General features: G+C 36.6%; 1 protein-coding gene across 1 annotated transcript in view; it reads left to right on the top strand.

The window, feature by feature from the left end:
- Window positions 1-9,506, top strand: part of ZW10 (zw10 kinetochore protein) — a 37,862-nt gene extending 28,356 nt beyond the window's left edge. Inside the window, exons 11-16 of the mRNA XM_015570326.1 lie at window positions 887-958; window positions 3,443-3,612; window positions 4,459-4,589; window positions 5,124-5,255; window positions 6,012-6,214; window positions 9,108-9,506. Of these exons, the coding sequence (XP_015425812.1) occupies window positions 887-958; window positions 3,443-3,612; window positions 4,459-4,589; window positions 5,124-5,255; window positions 6,012-6,214; window positions 9,108-9,228 (829 nt within the window). The 3' untranslated portion in view covers window positions 9,229-9,506. The remainder of the gene's footprint in view (window positions 1-886; window positions 959-3,442; window positions 3,613-4,458; window positions 4,590-5,123; window positions 5,256-6,011; window positions 6,215-9,107) is intronic.
- Window positions 9,507-13,136: the final 3,630 nt, after the last annotated feature.

Genomic DNA, 13,136 nt, shown 5'->3' with positions numbered 1-13,136 from the left:
ACCCAACAAAATTTTTGTATACTGAATGTCTATGGCCATTCTTTCACTAAAAGAAATAGTTTTTAACAGGACAAATAAAATCACAACTACACTGCAATAACTCCTCTATTATTAAACCTCAAAGAATATATGCAGCAAAAATAAAATAGTCAGGTATTATAGTAATCAAGTAGCAACAGTATTTGGGGGTATAATAACCATAACTTATTTTTCTAAACATTTGTGGCATTCTTGTGACTTATTCAAGGTACATAGTTTTAAGATACTCTTCTTACACAGAACTAAGTGCAGAAACCTTATATTTGCCCTTTCTGGGTGCATTTTAATAATAATCTTTAGGTATTCTAACACCAGATATAAAGGGCAAAAAAAACAAACAAACCTTGAGGTTAGATTCTATTCTAGAAATGTTGATTCATCTCCTTGCATTGGGGTAAGAAGGAGAAAAGGTGAAAGCTGAAAGTCAAACTGATTCTAAAAGCACCAAGTGAATGCCTTATTGATGTCTTGCCCTTTGCAGAGTGCGTCAGTGAGTAGGTAACATTTGCTTGAGGCTTAGCTCCATTTGTTACTGAAGGGATACTCTGGGTCCTGGCAGAAAACAAACAAACGGGTAAAATGGAAAAAGGCTTTGTGTTGAATGCTGCAATTCTTAAAATTATTAAGAGATCCAGGTTTTTAGGACTGCAGTCTAGTTAGCAAATACTGACTGAGAGTATATTTCCATCTAGATGAGTGGTGTTTTCAGCAGTGACCAAGGCAGGTATTTGCTCAGATTGTCGTTTTAGCTGATGACTTTCCCTTAGTTTAAGGTACACTTAGTTTAAGTTTTTTTCTACTTCCAATATATCCTTATGCATTTCTATTGAAATTGTTTTCCTCTTAGTGCTGTTCAACTTTTCTACTCAGTGAGGAATATCTTCCATTTGTTTCATGATGTTGTACCAACATATCACAAGTAAGTACCACTGTATCTCATTTCTGTAGGATTGTATGTCTGAAATGTGTGTAAGTCATTAAAACCAGTGATCTTATTTCCCACCAAAGATATTTTGGGTACCAAAATTTTTACAATGAAATGCAGTAAACCATTTAAAATACATGTTTAAAGGACACAGGTCATTTATTAATAAGTTAATAAGGGTACTGTAATCTTGCAATATAATGGGTGATGCAAATTTAAAAACTTGAAAAAAACTTTACCCTGTTTTTATTTATTTTTATATTTTATTGATTTTTTACAGAGAGGGAGGGAGAGGAATAGAGAGTTAGAAACATCGATGAGAAAGAAACATCGATCAGCTGCCTCCTGCACACTTCCTACTGGGGATGTACCCCGCAAACAAGGTACATGCCCTTGACCAGAATCGAACCTGGGGACCCTTGAGTCTGCAGGCCGACGCTCTATCCACTGAGCCAAACCGGTTAGGGCTACCCTGTTTTTGATGGTAGATGAGAACGCCTCACTTTACTTGGTTACAAAACAAAAGGCCATCACTCCACATTGCTATCTAGTAAACATACTACATTTTCTCTTGGCTTTGCAGACTTAATACCACAAGGGATTGCCATTTAACTGTCAGATATGATCAGCTACTCTTTCTAGTTATTTTAGGCGATATTTACTTAATGTCATGGGTTTTTGAAGTTTCTTTTAATATTAATCTGAAAAGTTATTCATAACTTTAAGCCTCCAAGAGCTCTCTACGTTATCCACATTAAGTGTTTTGGATATCTTTTATGAAAGTTTTAAATATTACATCAGCACAGTTATTCATTAGTTGAGGACTCCTGATTTCAAAAAACAAAATTAGTTCATTATTTGTAGTATTTTTAGTTCATATTTTTGAATATTGAGATGTTTTTATGTAGGTACACCTGTTGTTTTTGTTATAAAAGAAAACACTTATTGTGAACCTTATTATTTTTAGTTATATTTTCTTTGCTGTTTTAAAATTTTTATTTCACTGTACTTAGTCAAGTAAAAGAGAAGAGAAAACATCTCTGGTTCAGCTGACAGCCATGTTTTTTGAGTTTCAGAGATAGTTGGTTTAGGAGTCCATGCTTAGAAACATTTTTCATACTACTGTGAAGTTAGATTTACTTCTGTATGATCTTGGAACTCTGTGCTGGACCTATGGTTTACAAATTTGAGTGTGCATCAGAATTATCAGGAAGACTCGTTATAATATATATTTCTGGATCCCATGCCCAAGATTTCTTGATTCAGTAGGACTGAAATCAGAGCTGGAATTTTAAATGAATTTCTACGTCATGCTGATGTTGCTTGTCAGGGGACCACAGTTTGAGAACCACTGTTTTAGATGAGGGTTCTCAGCTTTGGCTGTATTTTAGAATCACTTATGAAACATTAAGAATATGTATATTTGCCTAGGTCCTATCCCAAGAGATTTTGATTCATAGGTCTGGTTTAAGACCCACACATCTGATGTGTAGCCCAAAATGAGGACAAGTCTTAGATTGTTAGTTTCTGACTTTGTATAGTTAGCCTGACATCAGCAAACTAGGAAGTATTAGTTGAGAGACTGCTGAAGAGGATATATAGCAGAAATACAAGACAAGATCTCTTCCCAGGCTAGGTAGGGAGACTAATATGTGTGGAAGATTTAGAGCAGTGGTTTTTGATTTTGTATGAAAATTAAGATTACCTGGGAAGGTTTAAAACATAAATGCCCTAGCTTCATTCAGAGATTGTAATTTAATTTGTATGGGATTGAAGTCTAAATATATATTTATATGCTTAGAAACATTTTAAATATATTTTTATTGATTTCAGAGAGGAAGGGAGGAGAGATAGAAACATCAATGATGAGAGAGAATCATTGATCAGCTGCCTTTTGCACACCCCACACTGGGGATTGAGCCCACAACCTGGGCGTGTGCCCTGACCAGGAATTGAACCGTGATCTGGTTCATAGGTCAGCGCTCAACCACTGAGCCATGCCGGCCAGGTTAAATATCTATATATTTTAAACTTCCCAGGTGACTAATCTGTAGCCAGTTTTGAAAACTAGTGAATTAGAAAATAGTTGAGTGCTTCAGTATATAAATAAAATAGGAATTTGAAGAAAGAGGAAGTAAGTCTATTTCCACAGACTGATCAGTGTTAAATTTCAAGGGATTTATTATGTATATCTATGCTAGGTTTCCAATACAAAAAGTTGACACAGGGAAATATCTTAATTCCCCTACTCTTTCTTGTTTGTTATTCACTGGGATAGTTTTGTAGGATAAGGTCACACTCAGGCAGAACAACTTCTCTCTGATCGTAAGTTGGAAGATGAGATTATATCTTATGTTCAGCATTTATACAGCAGACAATGATTAAAACCTAGAAAGAGTTAAAAGAGTAGTAACTTCATCAACCCCAACTTCAATAAGAGGTAATTTCTTTCTCTTTCTACCCTCTCTCTTTAACTAGGGAGAACCTTCAAAAACTTCCCCAATTGGCTGCCATTCATCATAACAACTGTATGTATATTGCTCATCACTTGCTGACCCTCGGGCATCAGTTCAGATTACATCTTGCCCCCATTCTTTGTGATGGCACTACTACTTTTGTGGATCTTGTACCTGGCTTCAGGAGACTTGGTAACTGATATCTTAAATTCAGTAAAGCACATTGATTATGCCGCTTCTCAGCCTGGTATCTTTGTAATTTTTGAATGAGGCAGTTAGAAATTAGGTGGTGGTCCTGAGCTCTGTTGGAAAGTAGGAGGGCATTTAATTTGCAAGTATTCCTAGTTATTTAATTTTATAAAGTGAATGTACCCTTCGTGGAAGCACTACTTTTTCTTGACATGATTTCATGATACATTAGAGTTCCAGAGTGCATTGCTAATGTGCAGTGAATTCACCAAATCTGAGTTATGTCAGTAGAATGACAAATAATAAGATTTGTATTGTGACAGTTCCATTAGCGTTGTTGGTAAGAGTTCGCTGATGTCAGTGCTTGTTATTTTGCAAAATAGCTCCCTCTTCTTCTACTTCTCTTAGCTTTACTTGGGATTATTAAAAAATTCAAAAGACATGAAATGTGGGATAAATCAATAATTTTGCTATAATGACAGCCTAAGAAAAGCAGAGACTCTATAATTCACTTAGCTTTTCAATTCCTGACATTCCTTCGGTGGTATAGATCTTTCAGAAAATAAGTAGCTGCTTCTATCTAAGTTATTTTTCTCATCTGACTCTGGACAAGCTATTGGGAAAGATTTACTATCCTGAGGATGGGTTTGGAGGAGCTGGCTAACGTATTAGAAATGACTGCCCCTAGTAACCTTAGGGCAGCTTTATGCTTGTTTGCTAGATAACAAGCAAGTGTTTTCAAGTAAGCAGAACAGATACATAGTGCATGCTTCTCTCCTCTTCCACACTAGTTTTGCAGTGTGTAATTGAACAACTGTTAGAATTCTTTATTCTCATTTCTCATTATAGGGACAGAATGTTTTTTGGCCCAGATGCGGGCACAGAAAGGAGAACTTCTGGAAAGATTATCAAGTGCTAGGAACTTTTCAAGCATGGATGATGAAGAGAACTATTTTGCAGCAAGTAAAGCAATCCGTCAGGTGGGAGGTGTTGTTAGCTCTGGAATTTGTTTTCTATCTTTAGATATGCCCCTTGTTTTTAAACACCAAAAACTATGTAACAGACAGCTCAGTTTATTCCACACAACCCTCATTGGACAATCTGGATACCTTTTACAATCATATTTATGATTGTTCCCCTGCTGCCCCCCCAAGTCAACAGGAACCTACCTTCCCATCAAGTCATCATGTGACAAGTTTTAAGTCTGTCATAGCAAATATTTAACCCATGAACTTGGGTTTGGGAAATTTGAAATATTACCTTTCATCTTAATGCTCCACTTTCCTACATGATTTATTTTTTTAGTGTCATTTTCCTGTCCTCTGGATAAATTTGTTTTTCATCTAGCAGGCATATCACTAAGGTTTAATATTCAAGAAGCACATATTCTTGGTTACTTTACCTCACCTTTATATGCTGCCTCTTCTCTCATAAACACACAAATGATAAATGTAAATCTGGAAAGAAGTTGCAGCAATCTCTCTTTTATGTAAATAGCTGTGTTTTTCTCACAGGTCCTGCACCAACTAAAGAGACTTGGAATTGTATGGCAGGATGTCCTGCCAGTGAACATATATTGCAAGGCTATGGGGACTTTACTCAATACAGCAATTTCTGAGATTATTGGCAGAATCACTGCCCTGGAGGTAAGGGCTGTTAGATGGCTCACCAGACTTGATATGCAATTCTTGTCCTAGATTGTCACTTTACTAGGAATGTGTTGTTGAAGTCTCATTTTTAGTCAACACAGATGGTAGAAGAAATTGTTCATGTTTTATGTCTAATTCATAGTTTGTATTTTTTTAGTTTTGTCTTAATTCTTTCTTGCTCTAGAGACCTCCTAATGTCTCTTCTTTATAGCCATATACAAAGGTAGGATTACACTATTTTTCCATCTAGCATCTGTGTAAATTATGAATGAGAAGGTTGGAAACAGTAGTCCCGAAATGGGCTGTAAAGTATGAAGTCATGTATATTTAATTTTCAGATAAATTAAATTAATTTAGTAAAGTGAGATGCAGTTGGGATTATATATGTGACCCTACAATAGTTGCCTGGACTCTGCTATCTCATGCCTCTAAAGCATACATTGGCTCAAACCTTGTTTGTAATATCCCCTGCTTTGCAGCAAGCTGTGCTACATTCTACTGGAGAAATGGGCTTTTTCATGCAGGCAAACTAAATTACTAACAATCTGTTGAAACATATTTTGTGTCACTCTAGCTGTAGGAGTATTGTCAGAGAGCTGATGAAATCTAGTGTGCAGTAAGAGGTGCTAAATTGGTTGGAAAACATATTGCTGTTAGCTGACTGCCTGGACAACATGCACCAAAGATCTGCCCTTTCCTTACTACTAAGCTGGCCCAATTGTATTTTGTTGTGTTCCATTTGTGCAAAACCAGGACATCTCTACTGAAGATGGTGATAGATTGTATTCCTTATGCAAAACAGTGATGGATGAAGGACCCCAAGTATTTGCACCTCTCTCTGAAGAAAGCAAGAACAAGAAATATCAAGAAGAGGTTCCAGTCTATGTGCCAAAATGGATGCCATTCAAAGAACTGATGATGATGTTACAGGCCAGCTTGCAAGAAATTGGGGATCGGTGGGTAGAATGATCTTTTCACGGTTTTGAGGAGTATTAGTGGCATTGAGAGCAGTGCTTCCTTCCCCTTCCTCCCTTCCTCCCTCTTTTCTTCCCTCCCTCCCTCCCTCCCCCCCCCCTTCTTTCTTTGCACGGGGAGATTATTTTATGTATTTAATTTTTTTAATTTCTGTTGACATACAATATTATATTAGTTTCAGGTGTACAACATAGTAATTAGATATTTGTGTAAGTTACAAAGTGATCTTCCCAATAAGTCTAGTGACCATCTGATACCATATATAGTTATTACAATACTAGAGGCCTGGTGCATTAAATTCATGCACTGGAGGGGGGGGAAGTGTCCCTCAGCCTGGCCTCTCACAGTCTGGGACCCCTTGCTCCTTACTGCTCGCTGCTCCTTGGTGCTGCTGGGGAGGCGGGAGAGGCTCCCACCACCACTGCTGTGCTCGCTAGCCGTGAGCCGGCTTCTGGCTGAGCAGTGCTCTCCCTGTGGGAGCACACTGACCACCAGGGGGCAGCTCCTGCATTGAGTGTGTGTTCCCTGATGGTCAGTGCGTGTCATAGTGACCTATCGCTTAGGCTTTTAGATAGATAGATAGATAGATAGATAGATAGATAGATAGATAGATAGATTGTCAGTGCGTGTCATAGTGACCTATCATTCCACCAGTCGTTCTGCTGTTCGGTTGATTTGCATACTAGGCTTTTATTATATAGGATTATTCTCTATTTTTTAATGTTACCCAGGAAACAACTTCCTATTGAGTAGCAGTATGGACCTTTGCATTATCTATCATAGTGTAGATCTCATTACCACTTTTTTATATTTGTTAACATAAAGACTTCTTGTTTCGTATAATTGTGGTCTTGAACATGTTGCTTTGGGATGCTGTACAAATGAGCTTGGATTTGTAAGAAGTACACCTTCTCAAACCTATATGGAAATTGTTGCCCATTTTAAACAACAGTGAATGCATTTTAACATCGGCTTTGACACTTTAACAGAGAAGTGACTTTTATTTGTATTATTCAACTCAAACCATTGTTTAATTGACCAGTTTTTCTGCAGGAAGTACAGTAGGGTTAGAGATTAAGCACTGTACATATAGAAAAAATATACTTTTTCTTAATATAATAGATGATGTTTCCTCTCACCACCATCATTTAACATTGCTGTCCCAGTGTTTGTATGCTGTCTATATCATATCACACTGAATGTGCGGAGGGCATCGATACTGCAAAAAACAGAATAGGTTTAGGTTAGTTACACATCCATGAATGCTTTTATTATTGACTTGGCAGATTATTAACCAGTATGCATACCTTGCTCAGGGAGCTCCCTGAATAGGCCTTAAAAGTCCATCTCCATCCCCATAGCTACTTGTTTATCTGATTTAGCTTTATTTCAGATCCCCAATTATATTAGACCTAGATGGGTCTAAATTATTCTCAGCAAATATTGTCTTTTGTAAAACACTATAAATGAGATTTCTATTTGTAAAAAAAATCATATCAAAATACTTCTAACTTATATTTAATACAAAATTTGTTTTATTTATTTGTTATTTACAAGTCCTTAGTGGGTAATAAATATCTTCAGGTAAGACTCCAGAAGGCAGCATATAAGAATTTTTCTTTTGCTGGTCAAGGGCCCTCTTACAGCCTAAGAATGATCATTAATCCCTTGTTCTGAAAAAAATAATACTTTCACATCATAGCTTCCTTTTCTTTCTGCCTAGGAAGATTTTTTTTTCTTCCAGAGATTTCAGTAAATATATAAATAATATCTAGTTGAGAATTTTACCTTCTGTTGTATAGTTTAAACATCTTAAAATTATAAAATATACATATGAAAGAGCATAGTATATATAACATATACTCATAGTTTAAAGAAAAAGAGTAAAGTAAATGTTCACGTACCTATTACCCAACTTAAGGGAAATATTACCAGTGCCTTTGAAGACCCCTGTGTTCCTTTCCAAGTGCTCCCCACCACAGGCAACCACTATCTTGAATTCTCTGTAATTTCCTAGCCTTTCTTTATAGTTTTACCACATTTGCACATATCCCTAAACAATATATAGTTTTCCACATTTGCACATATTCCTAAACAATATGAAGTTTAGAACTTTCTATAAGTGGAATCTCCTATAACTTGCTTCTTTATAGTTTTAAGTTTATTCATAATGGTGTGCATAGCAGCAGTTCATTTTCACTGCTGTATCATGTTCCATTATACAGATATTTTGTAATTTCTTTATTTTCTTACTTCACATCTACACCAGTATTTGGTATTATCAGACTTTAATTTTTTTTTCTAATTGGTGTGAATTTTGCTCATTGTCATTGTAATTTACATTTCCTTAAATTCTAATGATGTTGAGCATCTTTTTATTGATCCTTCATGTTTTTCCTATTATAAAATGCCTGTTCATATTTTTTGCCCTTTATTCTAATGGGTTGTTTGTGGTTTCATTATTGACTTATGGGAGTTCTCTATGTATTTTTTATACCAATTCATTCTAAGTTAAAATTTGTTGCCTATGATTCACTTTTTAAAGTAGTTACAGATCCTAATACTCTATATAAACATATGAGGATGTGGTCATGATTGTCAAGTTCCAACAGCGCTTAGTGAGTATAGAATAAGGGAGAATAGTCTTATCTACCTAACATCGTCTCTTTATCTCTCTGTACTGATACTCAAATGCAGCCAGAAAGCCAAAGAGGTCAAAGAGATTGAGTGGTAGATCCAGTAAGAAGGGGAAGGATGCCAGGTTTTGTTTTATTTCTATTAAGACAAGCATTTGGGATCACATAAGCATTTTTTAAGTCTTGCTTATACTTCAGAGACATAATAGGAAAAAGAATTTTATCTTTTATTTTGCAGGTGGGCAGATGGAAAAGGACCCTTGGCAGCTGCATTCTCTTCCAGTGAAGTAAAAGCTTTAATCCGTGCCTTGTTCCAGAATACAGAAAGAAGAGCAGCTGCTCTTGCTAAGATTAAATAAGCACCATTCCTAAGAAAGCCATGTCTTGACTATGTGGATTCCTCTCTTGACATAATTACTTCTTTAAAGACTTCGTGGAATCACCCATTGGTTTTGGTGAACCAATATGTAATGGAAGAACCTGGCCTCCAATTAGGGAATCCAGGAGATTCCAAGGGTCAGGGTACAGAATTTGTGAGCAAATGGGAGATGTATTTTGGGAGGTAGGGGAACATATTTGGCCTTGTAGGAATTAAGACTTCCTTTAACATTTCTTTCCAATAAATAATGCTTTGAAAGGGAGTGTCTTTAATAACATGGGAACTTTGACAAAAGAGACCAAATTTTCTTATCTTTTCTGCTATTCTTTTACTGACATTTATGATCCTCACAGAGGCTCACTGACTTTTTATCTTCTTTCTTCATAATACTATCTGGTAATTTCTCAGAATCCCTAGGACTCCCAGGACTTTTAGTATAAATTTTTGCTATTTTAACTAAATTCTATTTTAAAGATATTTTTTATTTGACAATTATAGTTGACATACAATATTATATTAGCTTTAGGAGTACAACATAGTAATTAGACATTTACATATCTTACAAAGTAATCTTCCCTGTAAGTTTAGTACCCATCTGACCCTTTACATCGTTATTGACAATATTTTCCCTGTGCTGTACTTTACATCTTCTTGACTCATTTATAACTAGCACTTCTTTTCTTTTTTTTTTTAAATATATTTTATTGATTTTTTACAGAGAGGAAGGGAGATGGATAGAGAGTTAGAAACATCGATGAGAGAGGAACATCGATCAGCTGCCTCCTGCACACTCCCCACTGGAGATGTGCCCGCAACCCAGGTACATGCCCTTGACCAGAATCGAACCTGGGACCTTTCAGTCCGCAGGCCGACGCTCTCTCCACTGAGCCAAACCGGTTTCGGCTATAACTGGCACTTCTTACTTCTGAATCCCTTCAGCTTTCAACCCATCTCCCCAACCTCCCTCTCATCTGGCAATCATCAATTAGTTCTCTGTATATATTGGTTTGTTTCTGTTTTGTTGATACATTTATTTGTTTTTAGATTCCACATATAAGTGAATTATATTGTACTTGTATTTCTCTTTCTGACTTATGTCACTTAGCATAATACCCTCTAGGTCTATCCATGATGTAAATGGCAAGATTTAATTCTTCTTTATGGTTGAGTAATGTTCCATTGTATAAATATACTACAGCTTCTTTATTCTCCTGTCGATGGATAATTAAGGTGCTTCCCTGTCTTGGCAAATGTAAATAATGCTGCAGTGAACATGGTGTATATGTCTTTTCAAATGAATTAATGTTTTGAGTTTCTTTGGGTAAATACTCAGAAGTAGAATTTCTGGGTCATATGGTAGTTCTGTTTTTAATTTTTTTGAATCTCCATACTGCTTCATAGTGGCTGCACCAACCTCCAATTCCACCAGCAGTGCGTGAGGCTTCCCTTTTCTCCACATTCTTATCAGCATTTGTTTGTTGATTTATTGATGATAGCCATTCTGATAGGTGTGAGGTGATATCTCATTGTGGCTATAATATGCATTTTTCTGATGATTAGTATGTTGAGCATCTTTTTATGTCTGAATCCTTTTTGAAGAAATGTCTTTTCAGGTCCACTGTCCATTTTTAATTGGAGTGTTTGTGTTAAGTTGTTTGAGTTCCTTGTATGTTTTGGATATTAACCACTTATCAGGTATGTCGTTGCCAAATATCTTTTCCAATTCAGTAGGTTAATCTTTTCATTTTGATGGTTTTCTTTACTGTGCAAAAACTTTTTAGTTTGACGTAGTCCCGTTTGTTTATTTTTTTCTTTTGTTTCCAATGTCCAAGGAGACATATCCAAAAACATATTACTAAAAGTGATGTCAAAGAACTTACTGCCTATGTTTTCCTCTAGGAGCTTAATGGTTTCAGGTCTTACATTTCAGACTTTAAATCATGTTGAGTTATTCTTGTATATGGTGTAAGAAAGTGATCTAATTTCATTGTTTTGCATGTGTCTTTCCAGTTTTTCTAACACCATTTATTGAAGAGACTGTCTTTACCCCATGGTATATTCTTGCCTTTATTGCCATAGATTCATTGACCATATAGGTATAGGTTTATTTCCAGGCTCTGTATTCTGTTCCATTGGTCTGTGTGTATGTGTTTATGCCAATATTATGCTGTTTTGATTACTACAGCCTTGTAGTATAGTTTGATATCAGGTAATGTGAGGCCTCCTATTTTGTTATTCTTTCTCAAGAATGCTTTGGCTATTTGGAGTCTTTTATGATTCTATATAAATTTTATGATCATTTGCTCTATTTTTGAGAAAAATGCCATTGGTGTTTTGATAGGGATTGCATTAAATTTATAGAGTGCTTTGGGTAACATGGACATTTTAATGGTGTTAATTTTTTCACGAGCATGGTATGCCCTTTTATTTATTTGTATATTCTTCATTTTCTTTCTTCAATGTCTTACAGTTTCCCAAGTACAGGTCTTTCCCCTCCATGGTTAAATTTATTCCTAGGTGTTTTTTCAATGCAATTGAAAATGGGATTGTTTTCTTAATTTCTCTTTCTGATAGTTCATTATTGGTGTATAAAATACAATTAATTTCTGAATATAAATTTTTTATCCTGCTACTTTACTGAATTCATTACTGTTGATCTCTCCTGTTATGTCTGTCATTATTTGCTTTATGTATTTAGGTTTGCCTGTATTGGGTGCATCCATGTTTTCAAGGGTTATTTCTTCCTGTTGTATTGATTCCTTTATCATTAAGAAATGTCATTTTTTGTGTCTGATTATAGCTTTTGTTTTAAAGTCTATTTTGTCTGGCAAATATATTGCTACTTCGGCTTTTTTGGTTTCCATTTGCATGAAATATCCTTTTCCATACTTTTACTTTCAGTATGTGTCTTTCTTTCAATCTAATGTGTGTCTCTTGTAGACAGCATTTTTTTTTATGGGTCTTGTTATTTATTCAGCTATCCTATGTCTTTGAATTGGAGCATTGAGTTTATTTACATTTAAAGTGGTTATTGATAGGGACGTAGTTATTGCCATTTTATTATCATATTTATCCCTTTCTTCTTAAAGAAGCCCCATTAACATTTCTTGTATTGTTGCTTTGATGGTAATGAACTCCTATAGCTTTTTCTTGTCTCTCTGATTTTAAATTATAGCTTTGCTGGGTAATCTTGGTTGTATGTCCTTGCCTTTCATGACTTTGAATATTTTTGTGCCAATTTCTTCTGGGATGATGGTGGTGGCACAAAGTTTCTCTTAAGAAACTAACTGTCGGCGCCGCCTCGCTCAAGTCCAAACCCGGCCTCCAGCCTCCTACCCACGACCCTCGGCCGGGCAGCCGCCAGAACCTCCAAGCGTCCTGCGGGCTGCAGCTTCCACCTCGAAGGGGAGAGCGACATGGCGGCCAAGCCCGAGAACCTGTCTCTGGTGGTTCACGGACCCGGGGACCTGCGCCTGAGGTGCTGCTGAAGATGCATTCTGTTGGAATCTGCGGCTCAGATGTCCACTACTGGCAGCATGGTCGAATTGGGGATTTTATTGTGAAAAAGCCAATGGTTCTGGGTCATGAAGCATCAGGAACAGTCGTAAAAGTGGGGTCATTGGTAAAGCACCTACAACAAGGCGATCGCGTTGCCATCGAGCCTGGTGCTCCCCGAGAAATCGATGAATTTTGCAAGATTGGCCGATACAACCTGTCACCAACCATCTTCTTCTGTGCCACGCCCCCCGATGATGGGAACCTCTGCCGGTTCTATAAGCACGATGCCAACTTCTGCTACAAGGCCAATTGGATTGGTCAATTTGCTGGTGGCCAAGGCAATGGGCGCAGCTCAAGTGGTGGTGACTGATCTGTCTGCCTCTCGGTTGT

The sequence above is a fragment of the Myotis davidii genome, unplaced genomic scaffold, assembly GCF_000327345.1.
Source record: "Myotis davidii unplaced genomic scaffold, ASM32734v1 scaffold1025, whole genome shotgun sequence".
Taxonomy (NCBI): domain Eukaryota; kingdom Metazoa; phylum Chordata; class Mammalia; order Chiroptera; family Vespertilionidae; genus Myotis; species Myotis davidii.
The sequence above is the reverse complement of the archived record's forward strand: the minus strand, read 5'-3'. Positions and strand labels throughout refer to the sequence as shown.